The 21,232-nt window shown below is 45.1% G+C and overlaps 1 protein-coding gene across 1 annotated transcript in view; it reads left to right on the top strand.

Moving 5' to 3' along the window:
• LOC126272046 (thrombospondin type-1 domain-containing protein 4) overlaps positions 1-21,232 on the top strand; it is a 2,052,781-nt gene that overhangs the window by 1,910,510 nt on the left and 121,039 nt on the right. Inside the window, exon 8 of the mRNA XM_049974560.1 lies at positions 7,961-8,106. Coding sequence (XP_049830517.1) covers positions 7,961-8,106 — 146 coding nt within the window. The remainder of the gene's footprint in view (positions 1-7,960; positions 8,107-21,232) is intronic.

Genomic DNA, 21,232 nt, shown 5'->3' on the forward strand with positions numbered 1-21,232 from the left:
TCCTTCTCGTAGTCAAAACAAATGGCATGCTTGGAACAAGAGTACCGTAAGGCTGTTTAGCCAACTGTCCTGTAGTCTCAGCAATACTCCATGTCTTCCAAGAGAAGATGTTAGCATCTGGAAATGCTTCAAGCCACCATAATCTGCTTGATTGTCCCATACAACAACAAGTGTGTTAACGTGCCACAGCAATGCCTCTGCGACGTGGTTAACGTCGTCGCTGGCGGCCCAGTGTACCTGTGTATCACAGTTTGAATGCGATTGATATTGACTTGGCTGGTCAGTTTAATAAATAGCAATTGATTGGAGGTCCAAATATTTTTCGTGGACTCCATCTGAACTTTAACTGTGATGTACAAGCAGTGTTTGGAGGTAGTACCTGGCTCACACTTGTTGTTGTATGGGGCAATCAAGCAGGTTATGGTGGCCTTGAAGCATTTCCAGATTCTAACATTTTGGCTTGGAAGACTTGTAAGACGTGGAGTATTGCTGAGACTACAGGACTGTTGGCTAAACAGCCTTATGGTACTCTTGTTCCAAGCATGGCATTTGTTTTGACTACGAGAAGGAAGAAGAAACTAAATGCTGATGAGTACCTATTTTTATGGCCGAAAGTCGGAAATGGCAGTTGTAAAATAAAGATCAACGATGACTGTATGATTTATTATAGACAATAAAATGTGTTTTGTCCTTTCCTTATCTCTTTTGCTTATCTCCCTACCTGGTGACTCCCTCATCGTTGAGGGGTGGAGGTAGACTGAAACCGTCCGTAGTCCGGCTGGAATTCGATTCCACGACTTCTCGGCTTCCAGGCACGCCCGTACGGGTAGAAAACCTAGGCTGATGAAGACAGTTTCAATTACGCAATTCTGTGATGTTTTAAGCGACTGATCGACTCAGGCCGGCAAAGATTTCGCATAAATGGTGTTCTTCATGTAATACTAGTAACAGATGTCCAAAAGTGCAATACCACAGAGGGGTGGCGGATTGGAACAGTCGTCCAATCCATGGACTGAAGAGCTTCTCAGATAATGCTGTAAGCAGATATGGAGCAAAATGTTGCGTTGAAACATCTTCAGTCCTAATTACAGCTTCCAAATTTCCAGTTTTCGTGAATACATTAATTGCTAGTGAATAGAAATGTCTCTAGTTAAATGGTCTCGCCTGGACGTTGAGATCTAACAACATGATGATGGGGCAGTTCACACCAGATATCCGTGTTTTGATTTTTTGGTGCGTTTCCGTTAGTTGCTGTGATCCCCAAATGCGATTGTCATCCTGACTGACAAGAAGCGCCCCGTAGTATGAGAAAAGTATACACGGTAAGAACTTTTCTTCAGAATTCTCCATCATCAAAATTTCAGATTAACTCTCTACTCTTCAGGTCGAGCTGAAACTTGTAGACGTGAAGCCGTAAACGCTATGAAGGATGCTTTTAATGATATTTTTGGCTTCTTTGGAGATAAATTCCAACGAGAACGGGTTTCAACGTAGAACCCCCATGTGCGTTTGACACCTTATTTCCAAGCCTTTGGGTACGCTACAGATGTCTTGTTTAGTTCAGATGAAATGAACAGTTCAAAACAATTTTATCTAGTTCCAATACGTTACACACTAAACCAACTACGGTAGGGCCACACGCAGCTTAGGTACACTCCTGGAAATGGAAAAAAGAACACATTGACACCGGTGTGTCAGACCCACCATACTTGCTCCGGACACTGCGAGAGGGCTGTACAAGCAATGATCACACGCACGGCACAGCGGACACACCAGGAACCGCGGTGTTGGCCGTCGAATGGCGCTAGCTGGGCAGCATTTGTACACCGCCGCCGTCAGTGTCAGCCAGTTTGCCGTGGCATACGGAGTTCCATCGCAGTCTTTAACACTGGTAGCATGCCGCGACAGCGTGGACGTGGACCGTATGTGCAGTTGACGGACTTTGAGCGAGGGCGTATAGTGGGCATGCGGGAGGCCGGGTGGACGTACCGCCGAATTGCTCAACACGTGGGGCGTGAGGTCTCCACAGTACATCGATTTTGTCGCCAGTGGTCGGCGGAAGGTGCACGCGCCCGTCGACCTGGGACCGGACCGCAGCGACGCACGGATGCACGCCAAGACCGTAGGATCCTACGCAGTGCCGTAGGGGACCGCACCGCCACTTCCCAGCAAATTAGGGACACTGTTGCTCCTGGGGTATCGGCGAGGACCATTCGCAACCGTCTCCATGAAGCTGGGCTACGGTCCCGCACACCGTTAGGCCGTCTTCCGCTCACGCCCCAACATCGTGCAGCCCGCCTCCAGTGGTGTCGCGACAGGCGTGAATGGAGGGACGAATGGAGACGTGTCGTCTTCAGCGATGAGAGTCGCTTCTGCCTTGGTGCCAATGATGGTCGTATGCGTGTTTGGCGCCGTGCAGGTGAGCGCCACAATCAGGACTGCATACGACCGAGGCACACAGGGCCAACACCCGGCATCATGGTGTGGGGAGCGATCTCCTACACTGGCCGTACACCTCTGGTGATCGTCGAGGGGACACTGAATAGTGCACGGTACGTCCAAACCGTCATCGAACCCATCGTTCTACCATTCCTAGACCGGCAAGGGAACTTGCTGTTCCAACAGGTCAATGCACGTCCGCATGTATCCCGTGCCACCCAACGTGCTCTAGAAGTTGTAAGTCAACTACCCTGGCCAGCAAGATCTCCGGATCTGTCCCCCATTGAGCATGTTTGGGACTGGATGAAGCGTCGTCTCACGCGGTCTGCACGTCCAGCACTAACGCTGGTCCAACTGAGGCGCCAGGTGGAAATCTCATGGCAAGCCGTTCCACAGGACTACATCCAGCATCTCTACGATCGTCTCCATGGGAGAATAGCAGCCTGCATTGCTGCGAAAGGTGGATGTACACTGTACTAGTGCCGACATTGTGCATGCTCTGTTGCCTGTGTCAATGTGCCTGTGGTTCTGTCAGTGTGATCATGTGATGTATCTGACCCCAGGAATAAGTCAATAAAGTTTCCCCTTCCTGGGACCATGAATTCACGGTGTTCTTATTTCAATTTCCAGGAGTGTATTTGTAAGTAATTCCGAACAATGTCGACAGCTACAGAAAACAACATAAAATATGATAAAAAATGACAAAAAATTTACGTTTGTAAAGCAATAACCGAAACACTTTCCCTGTTGTTGAGTGTAGATTAACAAAAGCCTTAGAGCGAGTGGACGATTAACACCTGACAGAATGACAAAATGTCGAATTTTGTCAGCGAGGAGAAGAACATTATCGCTCGCAGAAAGTGCACAAATCGTAATGCGTAATCTGTATATGTAGAAACAGATCTGTTTTCCATGTATCCACCTCAGCTTATGACTTTCACTCTTTGACCAAACAGCTCCACATTTGTAAGATTAATTTTCAAACTATAACCGATTATTCCCTAGTGTCACTATACTCCGACAAAAATAGTCTATCTCTAATGATAAAAATACTCTGTTCACAGTGATAATATCAGACGTCATTTATCTGCATTTTCCCCTCTGCAACGGTCTCTGTTACCGACTTAACCCCTGTAATGTCTACCGCGTAACATTAGTTAGGCCTGGTGCAGTGTGTGTTCCATGAAAGAAAAACATACAATGCGTTTGTAAGTTAGCCTGAGCAGTAACTCCGCGAAATAAAAGCGCCATCCATTCCTCTCCTGTTAGTAAACGTTACGGTATTCTAGAGGTTATTAACCTGTTTCTACTCCCTGAATAGCTCGCATCTGTTTTCACTCAGCTTCATCTTACGCAAATTTCTAAGAAAAACTTTCCATCGGGGCCAAGTTATGAGGGAGAGGGTGGGGGCAGAATTTAAATATTTCCTCCTCGGCAGGCAGAAGCAAACTTATCTCCGCTAAAGAAAAAAGTGAGGTGCAGCGCACTGTGCATTCTTTTGTGGAAACGAAATTAGTTGCTCTTTTCGCTGCGAAACGAGTCTTCCGAGAAAACATAGAAACGTGCGTTTGAGTAACGTAAATTACAGTACTTGGTAGCCTCCGTGGAACAGAACGAACTGCCTTTGCTAGAAGATTCAAAATTTAGCTAAAAAAGGAAAACTTAAAGCAGGAATTTTTCGGCACTTTTTCTTGACGCGGAAAGGAGCAATAGCTTCCATCAAGTGACATAAAGGATATTTGCATGTTTCACAAAGTTTTCTAGAAAAAATTGTTTAAAGTTTAGGAGTTGTGCACTCCGTTAAGCAGGAATTCGATTCAGTTGAATAGTTGCCCCCGAGATTACATAAGCTTGTGCCTTCTCTACTAGCTGACGGAGTCGAACTGTATCCAAGGCCTCCGAGAAGTTTAAAATCGTGGTAACAATGTGAACTACAGTACCAAGATCCTGAGTGGGGTTTGCTATTGATAATCCAACCTTAAATCGGTTTTTCAGATTCCATTTTGTGCTACCATTTCTTATAGCGGCTATGACAGCAATCCTGTTACGTTATCGAACATGTGCTTATGAGTTCCATACAGTCGGTGCTTAAGCCATTCTGTTTGGTTCCCACTGTCATCATATGCGAGAAGAAAAACATCCCATAACTCTAGAACAAAGAAACGTAGTGAGAGTGCCACTCACCTATCCTCCTACTTTTTTAGAAGGCTATTGTGTGTATTCCCACACCAGCCGTCATCCGTCGGAATAGAGAGCTGAGGATCCACTGCCCCAATACAACTTTAATCAGTAACCACTATAAAAACTTAACATCTACAGCCTGACCTTGGAGCTTTAGCTTTTGTAACAGAATATTTTCAAGCAAGAGATGTGATTCCTTTCTGATAATGTTCTGAGGCAAAGAACTTTTAATTGTCACCTGCGGGGTTTTATTTTCTTCAGAGATAACTACTCTTATATTCGAGCAATATTTTCTCATTTCCAACTCGTTTAGATGATTTTCCTGTTTGTATTATGTAGTCAGGAACGGCCGGGAACATATTTCAAGCTAGTTTTGTCTTGTGGCCGCCTTGCATATTACCATTTTTGCATTCGTCCGACTATGAGGAAAAACCAGCAGAGAGATAGTGCACATACATTCTCTGAAGAACGGATGAGGCAGAGGCAGTAGTGGAAGGTGTAGGAGGGGGTGCTCTATCACGACATTAGTTCCTCCCTCTTTCCCTCTACCCCCCCCTTCCCGCCATACTTCTCTCTCTCTCTCTCTCTGTGTGTGTGTGTGTGTGTGTGTGTGTGTGTGTGTGTGTGTGTGTATGAGAGAGAGAGGAGAGAGAGAGAGAGAGAGAGAGAGAGCATAGTAACTATCTACCGAAACCAACTTTAGAGTCCTTAGTCTTCAGTGACGTAATTATTGACTCAATCTCCCTCTTGTCTGTATCACACAGGAGTATTTCAGACGTCAATCTCGGAAAGGCATTTGCTAAGAAATTTATTTGATTTCCTGTAGAAACAATTTTTTTTATTTAATTCACCAGCAATGCTCAGAAAATGATTGTGAAATAGTGTACATACATCTGATTTATCAGTAACAGAAATATTATTACTGCGAACTGACTTTATATCATCGACCTTGTGCTGCTTACCAGACACTTACTTCACAACTGACCACATGGCTTTAATTTTATCCTGTGAATTAGCTATTCTATTTGCATACCACGTACTTTTTGCCTTGCTAATAACATTTTTAAGTACCTTACAATAATGTTTGTAATGGGCTACTGTAGCTTGATTGTGACTACTTCTATCATTTTGATATAATTCCCGCTTTGTTCTACATGATATTCTTATCCCACTACTCAGCCAACCGGGTTGTCCATTACTGCTAGTACCTCGTTTAGAAAGTTCTAATGGAAAGCAGCTCTCAAAGAGCATGAGAAATATGTTATGGAAAGCATTGTATTTATCATCTATATTGTCAGCACTATAAACGTCTTGCCACTCTTGTTCCTTGACGAGTTTAAAAAAACTCTTTATTGCTGTTGGATTAACTTTACTACGAAGTTTGTAATTAAATATGACATTGGTTTGAGTACAAAAACCTTTTAGTGTTAAAATTTGTGCATCATGTTCTGAAAGGCCATTCACCCTTTTACTAACAGAATGCCCATCTGGTAATGAAGAATTAATAAAAATATTGTCTATGACTGTTCCCCTACACCCTAGTTGGAAAAAAACACAGTTTGCATCAGATCATATGAATTTAGGAGATCTACCAACATCCTTTTTCTTGCACAATCATATACAAAATTAATATTGAAGTCACCACTTTCTGGTACTTCCCACAAAGTGAATCAAGTACCCTCTCTCGCTTAAGCAAATATGCTCTGAAGTCGGAGGTAGGGGACCTATAAACAACAGCAATTAGAAGTTTAGTTTCACTAAATTCAACTATTGCTGCACAACTTTCAAATATCTGTTCAGTGCAGTGTCGTGATACGTCTATGGACTGTTTTTTACGTACAGAGCCACTCCCGCACCCCGCAAGGAACTCATTGACAAACAGCCAGCTAATCTGTAACCTCGTAAACGAAGCCTCTAAATTATCAAATTATTTAAGTTGTGCTATGATATACCAATAATTTCAGAGTGAACATCTATTAGCAATTCAATAACTTTATCTCTAGTACCTCTTATATTTTGATGAAATATGATAATTCCTTCTCTACTTGGAAACATTACATCCTCTGGAGGTGAGCCCTTGGTTAGAGGCACTTCCTTTAAGCAGGTATACCTATCAGCTAACTTCAGTCTAAAAAAGGTGCAGCTCTAACACCAGCTGCTACAGGAATTTTTCCATGAGTGACACCACCACCACCACCACCACCACCCACTACACTGTCAACTATAAGCTTAGCCAGCCTCCACTTCCCATACTATTGAGGTGCACGCCATGCATAGTGAAACCCCATCTACTGATAGACCCTACTGGCACCACTGAGATGTGATCCATGCCCTCCGACACATTTAAGTCTATTAGATTTCAGTCTGTGGAGACGTATAAAGTCCATTGTGCATGGAGTGACGATCAACAACCTTGTTCACCTTGAAAGGCGTTTGTTCGCATTCCGTCACAAGTGTTGATTAAGTCTTTGTGAAAGAGGTGTAGGGGTCGGTTGCAGTCTTATAACGTGCCGGACATCGCGTTGGGCACGTCCTGTAGCCTTTAAGTGTTATCACTGGAATTTCCCTAGTTCTGAACAAACTGCAACGTAACTCCAGAATGGATAAAGCGATGCACGAATGAAAGGTACTATTCCAGAATGAGATTTTCAATCTGCAGCGAAGTGTACGCTGATATGAAACTTCCTGGCAGACTAAAACTATGTGCCCGACCGAGACTCGAACTCGGGACCCTTGCCTTTCACGGGCAAGTGCTGTGCCTTTTTTTTTTTTTTTTTTTTTTTAAATCGCTGTGTTTGGTCGTTGCGGACGTCGTAAGACATCCGTTGAAGTTCGTTGTTGATCTATTAGCTCAGTTTCTTTCTTAATTACAGAGGGCTGCTAACCCTCTGACCGAACAGGCTGAGCTACCGTGCCGGCGATGCGAACCGGAGTTCGAGTCTCGGTCGGGCACAGTTTTAATCTGCCAGGAAGTTTTGTACTATTGTTTTTTTTAGTGTAAATCTCTCTCTGTCTTATAAGTCACATCAAACCCCCCCTCGCACCCCCCCCCCCCCTCACGTCAAAGCCCCCCCCCCCCTTTCCATTCGAAAATTTCGAGCTGCATCCTAGATGATGAGTTCCCAAAGGGTCGCCATGTTGGCAGGATAGCATCACAGATTTTTACTCTGCTGATCTTAAATTTCCGTTTGGCCGCGTTTTATCATTTACAGAGGGGCTCCACGTCTATGATCCACCCTGTAGTTATGCTGTAGAGGTATTAGAATCCCTGTGCCAACCCGACTGGTGAGTTAATGTGGGACGCAGCTTGCTCAGTGTGCGGTGCCGCCGCCTGTTGCAGCGCTGCGCCGCCAGGACGGCAGCTTCATCCTGAACGGCGACTGGGCGGTGGTGCGACCGGGCGAGTACGACGGCTTCACGTACCGCCGGCACGACCCGGAGTCCATCACGGCGGCCGGCCCGCTGCGCGGCCCCGTCGACATCATGGTCAGTACCGCCTCCCGCGGCCGCGCCACGCTGTGTACTCCGCTGGGAGTCGAGCTGGGGCACAGTGTCCACTACAGAGCAATACTGTGAAAAGCTCCTTCTCCCTGATTTTTACGAGTATTATGTTTTAATTTATCAACTTGCAAAAATAAAGGTACGGGGTTAAGTTTAGTTTCTTTGTAGGCACATGTCTGCAGTTCTGATATGTACTGAAATACCGGCGCCGTAGTATTGTAACACACAAAATTGCCGCTGCCTATTAATAAAGAGGAGATGGAGTTTGACATTTTGTTTCGAATCTGCTGGCAGCGCACTACGGTGCTTTGTATCAGACTGCAGATACGTGCCTGCCAACAAACAAAACATATTTACCTAACTTTGTTTTCTCGAGGTGACAGTGATTTATGACTTGCCGTCGTAGTATCTTATCGGAGATACAATTTACTGTACAAAACGAGAAGTAAAAGTAGCTCAAGATATCTCTAGCGCCCCCTCCTTGAGGTTTCGCTGTATCCGCCACTGGGCCAGGCAAACAACTGATTTGCCCCTCATTTTGCAGATCTACTTGAAAATGGTACAAAGGCATTGCTGAAATAAATAATTTCTGTAGTGAAAGGAAAATTTGATGCCCTTTAAAAACTTTATTCATTTTATTATTTTTGAGTATACATAACACCAGCTACACCTTCCACCATCTATTATGTGTAGTCTATGTGACCACAATTTCATGTCGGGATTGGTCTTCTAACGCATCAAAGGCATCTCTATGCCTAAACTGTGACATAGTAAAGGAAATACAGTAAAAAGTGAAAACTCAGGTACGAGTGATACTGATCCTACTACTGATATCACCTACTGGCAGGGGGCGAGGTTGGACAAAAATATTAAGAGACCACAAAAATAACACATTACCATACCTAATACGGTGTAGGAAAAGCGTTGACATTTGAAACAGCTTCTAGCTGTCTCGTAACGGATAAACACAGGTTTTCACGGAGTCATACCCCATTATTCTTGCAAAATAGTGGTATGGTGAAGTGACAGTGATGGAGGTTACAGTGAAATGAATACCCCTAGCTGCATACAGGAGTTGATATAAGTCAACGGGGACAGTTGAAAATATGCGCCCCGACCGGGACTCGAAGCGGGACTCCTGCTTAAATGGCAGACACTCCATCCATCTGAGCCACCGAGGACACAGAGGATAGTGCGACTGCAGGGACTTATGTATTTACTAGAGGTGTCAGTTACTGCTTTATGACTTGCCGTCGTAGTATCTTATCGGAGATACAACCTATTGTAGAAAACGAAATAAAGAAGTCAATCTAGACTTTTATGTAGCGCGTTAACTCGTCAATCTTCATTTCGTAGCGGAGTTTCATCACCAGGGCTTCAGCTAATAATCGAAAGATCTTTACTGCGATGTAAGCACCGCAGAAACGCTTATCTCTGGGTCGATGTTATGTATTCTTAAGTGAAATTTGCGAATTTGTGGCAAAACGTACGAAGAATTACAGAAAAATATAAGCATATTTTTTTTAAATGTACAGCATTTCCGTGAATTTTGCTTTTTTATGTTGTATATGATAGCGTATTGAATTGAGTTCCACTTACTATTTGCACTAGATATGAACATACACACTTTCTTTTTATTTGACTCATTGCCAAACGAAAAAATGCAACCTTTTAAATTTTTATACATTAATTTATTACATTCAGTATCGCTTAATCCCTTTTAATATTTGACGGTATGATATACAGGGTGTTACAAAAAGGTACGGCCAAACTTTCAGGAAACATTCCTCACACACAAATAAAGAAAAGATGTCGTGTGGACATGTGTCCGGAAACGCTTAATTTCCATGATAGAGCTCATTTTAGTTTCGTCCACCTACGCTCAATGGAGCACGTTATCATGATTTCATACGGGATACTCTACCTGTGCCGCTAGAACATGTGCCTTTACAAGTACGACACAACATGTGGTTCGTGCACGATGGAGCTCCTGCATATTTCAGTCGAAGTGTTCGTATGCTTCTCAACAACAGATGGCCTCTAAGCTCTCCTGACCTCAACCCTCTTGACTTTCATTTATGGGGGCATTTGAAAGCTCTTGTCTACGCAACCCCGGTGCCATATGTAGAGACTCTTCGTGCTCGTATTGAGGACGGCTGTCATAAAATACTACATTCTCCAGGGCTGCATCAGCGCATCAGGGATTCCATGCGACGGAGGGTAGATGCATGTATCCTCGCTAACGGAGGATAATTTGAACATTTCCTGTTAGAAAGTGTTTGAAGTCACGCTGGTACGTTCTGTTGCTGTGTGTTTCCATTCCATGATTAATGTGATTTGAAGATAAGTAATAAAATGAGCTCTAACATGGAAAGTAAGCGTTTCCGGACGCATGTCCACATAACATATTTTCATTCTTTGTGTGTGAGGAATGTTTCCTGAAAGTTTGGCCATACCTTTTTGTAACACCCTTTATAATTCATTGACATATTTTATAAAACTACATGATGTTTAGAGTGCTTAACTGGAATTCTTATAGAAATTGACAAATCTGTTAACGATTTAATCACACCTGAAGGTGGCAATCACTTGTTGGAACCAGTAATGTGAACACTGTAATTTTTAAACGATCCTTGACGTAATAAAGTATTAAACACACATAGTTCTAAGATGACCCTACAAGCATTAACGAACAAAACAGATTGCGTCCATTGAGTGAATTAATTTCCACATGCTGTTTACTTTTGTGTAGTGTAAATGAATACATGTGTCATGTAACTGAATCCATTCACCTTGCGATGTTCTTTGAATATTTCAGTGTCCTTTGAAAACTCAATATCTCCTTATACTACTGTAAGCATCATGTGTAATTACTTCTTTGCTAAGTCATATACAATAGAATTAATTATTATTCAAACATATAATGTGACTTCTAACAAGTCCATGTAAATTTTTCTGTAGTTCATTATATGTACTATAACAATATCGCAAGTTTAACTGTGTGTCCACTGTAACCTCCCACAAATATACATTTCTGTTTTGTTGATATCTTATAGAGGTTCTTCGATAAACAGTTGAAGCCTTGGTGATGAAGCCGTGCTTCGAAGTGTCCATTTGCAGAGTCCATACACTAAGCCAATACGCTACTAAAAAGGCAGTGGAGACAGACTTCACTATTAAGTTTCCTAGCCATTTCTCCTTCTCGATATGGCAGAAAATAGCTGCTATGGCTACCATGACACATAATACAGGGTGTTTATAATTGAATATCGGGATTTTCACGCTTTATAATATTTCTTATATTAAACTTACAGTTATAAATGATACGTCAAATGAAAGAGCGACTCCAATAGTTTTACCAAGAACCTTATAAATGCTCAATATGAGCACCATTTGTCACACGGCACACATCAAGTCTACAGCCGAGTTCTTCCCAAACGTTGATAAGTATGTCTTCAGTGATTGTAGCAACAGCTGCTTCAATCCGGTTTCTTAATTCAGGGAGGTCTGCTGATAGCGGAGGCACATTCATACGATCCGTGATGAAGCCCCAATGGAAAAAATCGTATGGCGTAAGGTCGGGTGAATGTGGAGGCCATGCAAAGCAAGCCCCTTGCGGCCTATCCAGCGCTTGGGTACAGTGAAGTTCTACCATTCGCGTACTTCGCGATTTTTATCACCATCTGACATGGTTTATGTTGTTCTGTTGCATCATTAGTTACATGCACTTTCATGAAAACCATCCGTTCGTTCGGTACCCACTCGCTATTCGGCCACACGTGTATTTAGACGTTCTTCATTCCTGTTTCATTTAGTCAAAAGACAATTTCCTTAACATTGCTGAATACGTGTAATACACTTTAGTATATCGTGGTGCTCATTGCGTATTACCAGTGTTGGAATGGGAAGAGCGCGGATGTGCCTGTCAAGTTCTCTCAGAACTCCTATCAACAACACACTGACGGTGTTTAAAAAGTGGCCCTTCAGATGATACAAGGCGTCTGTCTTAAAATGCTTCCCACCGCATTTGCTGTCTAAGCAAACCTGTCACGAGATGAGGAGTTCATCTTACAAATATTGAGTCTCTTCAGGCGTTCCATTTTCATTAATAAAACCAGTGTCTTCGTAGATACGTTACAAATTTACACCATTTGCAATGAAATATTGCATTGAATTCGTTATCCTCCGGCCGACATTATGTGGTAGTTTCATGTTGCGCATCAGCAAATGGTTCTAATGGCTCTGAGCACTAAGGGACTTAACTTCTGAGGTCATCAGTCCCCTAGAACTTATAACACTTAAACCTAACTAAGGACACCACACACATCCATGCCCGGGGCAGGATTCGAACCTGCGGCCGTAGCAGCAGCGCGGTTCCGGACTGAAGCGCCTAGAACCGCACGGCCGGCCGGCTGCGTATCCTCCAACATTCTTCCTAGATACTGCAAAGAGACCTCTTACCCATGTATCTTATATCCGATATATTAACGAAAATAGCGTTCTGTCTTATTTCTCTTATGAGCCAAAACAATATGACCACCTGCTTAATAGTTTCCTTGTTCGTCTTTGGTACGAAAAACATCACCGATTCTGCGTATCACGGATCCCAGTTTGTTATTAGGTTTGTGGTGGTATGTGGCATTATAAGTCTACGCACAGGTCATGTAATTCGCGTAAATAACGGGCCGCTGATTCGCATACACGGTGATGACGCCCGATAGCGACCCAGACGGGTTCCAGACGATTTATATCAGGCGAATTTGGTACATCAACGCTGAGTTCATCATAATGCTCAGCAAACCACTGTACTACAGATCTCCCACCTAGACACGAACAATTACACTTCTGAAAGATGACGCTGCCGATGGGGAAAACGTCAAGCAAGAAGACGTACAGGTGGCTCGCAGATGTTGGCGTGTCTTCGATTATGAACGCAGGTCCCACGCAAGCGCAGGAGAATATTTCTCATAGCTAATACTGCTACCGCCAGCATGCGTCCGTGGTGCGCTGTACGTTTCGAGCTGCCGTTCATTTGGATGGCGGCGTTTGTAGAGACGACCATCGACCCAGTGTAGGAAAAATGTGATTCAACCACAGAGCCGACACGTTTCCATTGGTCGACGGTCGACTTCCGATGGCCCCGTCCCCTCTAAAATCGTAACTGACGATGTCGTGGGTCAACATGCTAACACGTAAGGGTGGTCAGATGCGGAGCTCTATGTTCAACAAACTACGATTAACGGTGTGCTCCGAAACACTTGTGCGTGCACCAGCACTGTGCTCGTTCGGCAGAGAAGCCGCAGTTCTCCATCTAGACTACTTTACAGAGCGTACAAGCCTCAGAACGCACGTCCTGTGGAGAGACGTGAACGTTCAACCATCTAGCGCCCAGTGGTAGTTTCGTTGTCCTACAGATGCTCACGACGGTAGCACCTGAACATTCGACCATCTTCATCGTTTTCGAGATACTCGCTCATAAGCTCTGTGTAATAATAATCTGCTCTTTATCAAAGTTTCTGATCCCTATGGATTTTCCCATTTTCAGCCCATATTTTCGCCAGGGTGAACCCCTTCCGTGTCTGCCCCGCTTACATGCTCTTGCTACCGAGTTACGTACCCGCAACACCACAAGGCAACATCCAACTCGCGGTGGATAGTGGTCTTAACGTTTTGGCTGATCACTGTACGAGTATATCCTTTTCATTAGCAAGGCCCTTACAGAAAATCGAGGGAGAAGGGAGAACCGATAGAGGTACTCAGGGTACCCTCCGCCACACACTGTCAGGTGGCTTGCGGAGTATGGATGTAGATGTAGATGTAGATGTCTTCGTCCAAAGACTGCCACGCAACGCCACGCCATGCAACGTATAGTGGCTTGCAAAGTATCTATCTAGATGTAGATGAAATAGTTCTCGGCGTTAGCAACCATTATCTACTGCGTGGAAGTGACGCGATACTGATGACTCTGTCACCGAACAATCCGTGAGAGCAGTCGCAACCATTAAATACAACCTAAATCAAGCCTGATTAATAGGCCCATATAAAAATAGTTATGGAGAAGTCAGGTGTCAGACACATTCTACTGACCATTAATATTGCTACACCAAGAAGAAATGCAGATGATAAACGGGTATCCATTCGACAAATATATTATACTAGAACTGACATGTGATTACATTATCACACAATTTGGGTGCATAGATCTTGAGAAATCAGTACCCAGAACAACCACCTCTGGCCGTAATAACGGCCTTGATACTCCTGGGAATTGAGTTACACAGAGCTTGGATGGCGTGTACAGGTATAGCTGCCCATGCAGCTTCAACACGATACCACAGTTCATCAAGAGTAGTGACTAGCGTATTGTGACGAGCCAGTTGCTCTGCCACCATTGACCAGACGTTTCCAATTGGTGAGAGATCTGGAGAATGTGCTGGCCAGGCCAGCAGTAGAACATTTTCTGTATCCAGTAAGGTCCGTACAGGACCTGCAACATGCGGTCGTGCATTATTCTGCTGAAATGTAGGGTTTCACAGGGATCGAATGAAGGGGAGAGCCACGGGTCGTAACACATCTGAAATGTAACTTCCACTGTTCAAAGTGCAGTCAGTGCGAACAACAGGTGACCGAGACGTGTAACCAATGGCAATCCTTACCATCACGCTGAGTAATGCGGCAGTATGGCGATGACGAATACTAGCTTCTAATGTGCGTTCACCGCGATGTCACCAAACACGGATGCGACCACCATGATGCTGTGAACAGAACCTGGATTCATCCGAAAATATAACGTTTTGCCATTCGTGCACCCAGGTTCGTCGTTGAGTACACCATCGCAGGCGCTCCTGTCTGTGATGCAGCGTCAAGGTAACCGCAGCCATGGTCTCCGAGCTGGTAGTCCATGTTGCTGCAAATGTTCTCGAACTGTTCGTGCAGATAGGTGTTGTCTTGCTAACGTCCCCATCTGCTGACTCAGGGATCGAGACGTGGCTGCACCATTCGTTACAGCCATGTGGATAAGATGCCTGTCATCTCGACTGATAGTGATACGATATGATACGATAAACCGCAATCGCGATAAGCCGCAATCCGACCTTTACCAATGTCGGAAACGTGATGGTGCGCATTTCTCCTCCTTATACGACGCATGACAACAACATTTCACCAGGCAACGCCGGTCAAGTGCTCGTTGTGTATGAGAAATCGTTTGGAAAGTTTCCTCATGTCACCACGTTGTAGGTGTCGCCACCGGCGCCAAACTCGTGTGAATGCTCTGAAAAGGTAATCATTTGCATATTACTGCATCTTCTTCCTGTCGGTTAAATTTCGCGTCTGTAGCACGTCATCTTCGTGGTGTAACAGTTTTAATGGCCAGTAATATATATCAGACTGAAAGTCGTAAAGAACCAATAAATCCAAAGATACGACGTAAACAAATACAGTACTCATGGCAACATGCATGAAATGTATTCACAGTTGCGGTTCTGGATGCTCCGTGGCCAGCCCGAGAGTTCCGTATGTTCTCAACCTTATATCTACAACCTGCACTCGGACATATATTGTGTATATTCCCATACGGGGAGACATTTTGATTGATAGTCGCTTGCCAGGTGTCGACGGATAAATACTTTATTAAGTGGCTTTGTTGTTCAGAAGCAACACGCAATGTTCCTTCGAACGCTCATGTGATTTTCAATTAAAATGTCTCCTCTGCACAGGGATATACGTAATAGATGTACGAATGAATGTTATAGGCACATGGTTTGCGGCATGTGGAAGTTTGGGATCTGCACATGTGTCGTACTCGGCTGGCCTAATGGAAAACGACGCGATGAGCGGGAAATCCGGTTCAAATGGCTCTGAGCACTATGGGACTTAACATCTATGGTCATCAGTCCCCTAGACCTTAGAACTACTTAAACCTAACTAACCTAAGGACAGCACACAACACCCAGCCATCACGAGGCAGAGAAAATCTCTGACCCCGCCGGGGATCGAACCCGGGAACCCGGGCGTGGGAAGCGAGAATGCTACCGCACGACCACGAGATGCGGGCGGAAAATCCGGATTCGAGTCGTGATCCAGCACAAATTTTCATTGTTTTCATTCCGTAATGAAACTGATGGTTGTCTATGTTGGCAACAGCTGTAGTCGCAGCAATACCTGTTCCTTGGAACATCCATGCATGTTCGAAGGAACATTGCATCGTACTTCTGAACAGCATTCCAATTATGTTGTTGCCGACATGTTAGAGGCATTAGGGGCGACCATTGGTGTAAATTAACCAGTTCGAAGAGACGGGAAATGATATGTCGTAGAGTGTTCTACATCTACATATATACTCCAGTAGCCACCAAGCAATGTGTGGCGGAGGGCACAATTCGCGCCTAAGTCATATTTCCCCCCCTCTGTTCCACTCGCGGATCGCACGAGGGAAAAACGACTGTCTGAACGCCTCAGTATAAGCTCTTATTTCCCTTATCTTTGAATGATGATCATTACGCGATTTGAAAGTTGGTGGTAATAATATATTCTCTTACATCCTCGGTGAAGATTGGATTTAGGACTTTAGTGAGCAGCCCCTTCTGTTTAGCGTCTATCTGCAAGTTTGTCCCACTTCAAACTATCTATGAGATTTGTAACGCTTTCGCGATGGCTAAATGTACCAGTCACGAATCTTGCCGCTCTTCTTTGGACCTCCTCAATCTCCTGAATCAGACCTAACTGGTAAGGGTCCCATATAGACGATTGGACGTACTAACGTATTCTAAGTTATTTCCTTTGTTGAAGGACTGCATCGCTTCAGGATTCTACCAATAAACCGCAGTCTAGAGTTCACCTTATCCGTTACTTGTGTAATCTGATTATTCCATTTCAGACCATTTCGAATAGTCACACCCAGATACTTGGCGGATGTTACCGCTTCCAAAGACTGATCATTTATTTTGTACTCATTCATTAATGGGGATTTTCGCTTTGTTACACGCGGTAGGTTACACTTACTAATATTGAGAGATAACTGCCAGTCATTGCACCACGCATTTATTTTCGGCAAATCCTCACTGACTGCCGGCAGGAGTGGCCCTGCGGTTCTAGGCGCTACAGTCTGGAACAGCGAGGCAGCTACGGTCGCAGGTTCGAATCATGCCTCGGGCATGGATGTGTGTTATGTCCTTAGGTTAGTTAGGTTTAATTAGTTCTAAGTTCTAGGCGACTGATGATCTCAGAAGTTAAGTCGCATAGTGCTCAGAGCCATTTGAACCATTTTCCTCATTGATATGTTCACTACTTTCGTGGGATACACTCCTGGAAATGGAAAAAAGGACACATTGACACCGGTGTGTCAGACCCACCGTACTTGCTCCGGACACTGCGAGAGGGCTGTACAAGCCATGATCACACGCACGGCACAGCGGACACACCAGGAACCGCGCTGTTGGCCGTCGAATGGCGCTAGCTGCGCAGCATTTGTGCACCGCCGCCGTCAGTGTCAGCCAGTTTGCCGTGGCATACGGAGCTCCATCGCAGTCTTTAACACTGGTAGCATGCCGCGACAGCGTGGACGTGAACCGTATGTGCAGTTGACGGACTTTGAGCGAGGGCGTATAGTGGGCATGCGGGAGGCCGGATGGACGTACCGCCGAATTGCTCAACACGTGGGGCGTGAGGTCTCCACAGTACATCGATGTTGTCGCCAGTGGTCGGCGGAAGGTACACGTGCCCGTCGAACTGGGACTGGACCGCAGCGACGCACGGATGCACGCCAAGACCGTAGGATCCTACGCAGTGCCGTAGGGGACCGCACCGCCAATTTCCAGCAAATTAGGGACACTGTTGCTCCTGGGGTATCGGCGAGGACCATTCGCAACCGTCTCCATGAAGCTGGGCTACGGTCCCGCACACCGTTAGGCCGTCTTCCGCTCACGCCCCAACATCGTGCAGCCCGCCTCCAGTGGTGTCGCGACAGGCGTGTATGGAGGGACGAATGGAGACGTGTCGTCTTCAGCGATGAGAGTCGCTTCTGCCTTGGTGCCAATGATGGTCGTATGCGTGTTTGGCGCCGTGCAGGTGAGCGCCACAATCAGGACTGCATACGACCGAGGCACACAGGGCCAACACCCGGCATCATGGTGTGGGGAGCGATCTCCTACACTGGCCATATACCTCTGGTGATCGTCGAGGGGACACTGAACAGTGCATGGTACATCCAAACCGTCATCGAACCCATCGTTCTACCATTCCTAGAACGGCAAGGGAACTTGCTGTTCCAACAGGACAATGCATGTATCCCGTGCCACCCAACGTGCTCTAGAAGGTGTAAGTCAACTACCCTGGCCAGCAAGATCTCCGGATCTGTCCCCCATTGAGCATGTTTGGGACTGGATGAAGCGTCGTCTCACGCGGTCTGCACGTCCAGCACGAACGCTGGTCCAACTGAGGCGCCAGGTGGAAATCTCATGGCAAGCCGTTCCACAGGACTACATCCAGCATCTCTACGATCGTCTCCATGGGAAAATAGCAGCCTGCATTGCTGCGAAAGGTGGATATACACTGTACTAGTGCCGACATTGTGCATGCTCTGTTGCCTGTGTCTATGTGCCTGTGGTTCTGTCAGTGTGATCATGTGATGTATCTGACCCCAGGAATGTGTCAATAAAGTTTCCCCTTCCTGGGACAATGAATTCACGGTGTTCTTATTTCAATTTCCAGGAGTGTACTACTTTCCTATAGACTACAGCATCATCTGCAAACAGTCTAAGGCCGCTATCAATACCATCAACCAGATCGTTTATGTAAATCGTAAAAATCAGAGGACCTACTACGCTGCCCTGGAGCACACCTGAAGTTACTCTTGTTTCTGTTGAAGTTACCCCGTTCAGGACGACATCCTGCTCCCTGTCTGTTAGAAAACTTTCTATCTAACTGCGTATGTCATAGGATAGACCGTAAGCGTGCACTTTTTGTAGCAATCGACAGTGCGGAACTGAGTCGAACGCCTTTCGAAAGTCGAGAGATATGGCATCAATCTGGGATCCGGTATCTCGAGCCTGTTGTATATGATACACAAAGAGGGTCAACTGTATCTCGCATGACCGCTGTTTCCTAAAACCGTGCTGGTCTCTGCAGATGAGCTTCTCAGAGTCCAGAAAGGTCATTATGTCTTAACACACAATATGTTCCACGATTCAACAACAAATCGATTTCAGTGAAATTGGCCGGTAATTATGTGCATCCGATTTTCTTCCCTTGTTGTAGATTGGTATGACCTGGGCCTTCTTCCAGTCCCATGGAACTTTCCGCCGTTCCAATGATCGCTAATAGATGTCGGATATGAATGGAGCTATATGTGTTCAGATTAACTGCAGCAGCGTTCGATACCACTCTGCCAACCCAAGACCAAACTACCACTTTTTTTTTTTTTTTTTTTTTTTTTTTTTTTTTTTTTTTTTTTTTTTACCTTGACTTCGAGCTACGGTACATACCAGTACGGCTGTAGGCCTACATCAAAGATTTTAGTATTCTAATTCGTTGGTTTCCGCTACTCACAACCAAATTGGAGCCTTCCAACCTAGCCTAGACAACACGCTTCGGAGGAGATCAGTCTGCCACCATAAAATTAAAGAAAAAAATAGGAGTCAGCACAGAAATACTGTCATTATTCTGTTATCTTTCGTTTTTCGTACGTATGTATCGGCAGGTTCACTTGGACCCATTGTTCCGTCTTCAGCACTCAGCGAATGGAAGAGAACGGTCGTAAAAGTCAACCAAATGGCGCAGTAAACCTTATGAGGCTTTTCAGTGAGAGTGGAGCTGAGCTGCTGTGATTTTCCCGCTCCCCTCCTTTCCCCCGCGCCTCCTCCCCACCACACAGGCAAGAGGTTGCTGCAAAAAAGGCGTCCACAAAGGCACACAGAAGAGCCGGGGCAGGCACAGGCGCCGCTGTCGCTCGGCTGTTTGGACGTCCGCCACAGGCGCGCCCGCGGTGCTTTTTTCCGGGTCGTTACGCAGACTTATGCCCCGCCGTCAGTGGAGCGTCGGCGTCCGCGAAGAGCTGGACGGCGTCCCTCTAGCCGGCCGGCTCGGCGTAAAGTGCTTACACCACAGCTCGGCTGCAACCTGTTTCCCGATTGCGAACTACATGAACAACTAGTCGCACACGAACTGTTCGAAAACCGCTTTTCGTCACGTACATGGGTGCGCAAAACTTGAGGACGAAAGACAGTTGCGCGTGATGTGTCACTGCCCAGTAACATAGCTCGATGGAACTTGTAACGTACAGAGAAAGAACTGCTACAGTATAGAACAGAAGTTAACTGAAAGAAACACACATTGAGAAGAACAAAAACGACACTTTTGTCAAATATAATAATTACACTGTATACTGGGTGATCAAAAAGTCAGTATAAATTTGAAAACTGAATAAATCACGGAATAATGTAGATCGAGAGGTACAAATTGACACACATGCTTGGAATGACATGGGGTTTAATTAAAACCCAAAAATACAAAAGGTCAAAAAAATGTCCGACAGATGGCGCTTCATCTGATCAGAATAGCAATAATTAGCATAACAAAGTAAGACAAAGCAAAGATGATGTTCTTAACATGAAATGCTCAATATGTCCACCACCATTCCTCAACAGTAGCTGTAGTGGAGGAATAATGTTGTGAACAGTACTGTGAAGCACGTCCGGTGTTATGGTGAGGCATTGGCGTCGGGTGTTGTCTTTTAACATGCCTAGACATGTCGGTCGATCACGATACACTTGCGACTTCAGGTAACCCCAAAGCCAAAAATCGCACAGACTGAGGTCTGGGGACCTTGGAAGCCAAGCATGACGAAAGTGGCGGCTGAGCACACGATCATCACCAAACGACGCGCGCAAGAGATCTTTCACGAGGCTTTCAATATGGGGTGGAGCGCCATCCTGCATTTTGGTTCTAATAAAACGCCAGGTCATGCCAAGCATGTGTGTCAATTTTTACCTCTCTATCTAAATTATTCCGTGGTTTATTAAGTTTTCAAATTTATACTGACTTTTTGATCACCCGGTATATGCAGACTGAAGCGAAAATTGAAATTTTTAGGAAGGCTTGGATTGGGTCTCGC

The sequence above is a fragment of the Schistocerca gregaria genome, chromosome 5 (genome assembly GCF_023897955.1).
Source record: "Schistocerca gregaria isolate iqSchGreg1 chromosome 5, iqSchGreg1.2, whole genome shotgun sequence".
Lineage (NCBI taxonomy): Eukaryota > Metazoa > Arthropoda > Insecta > Orthoptera > Acrididae > Schistocerca > Schistocerca gregaria.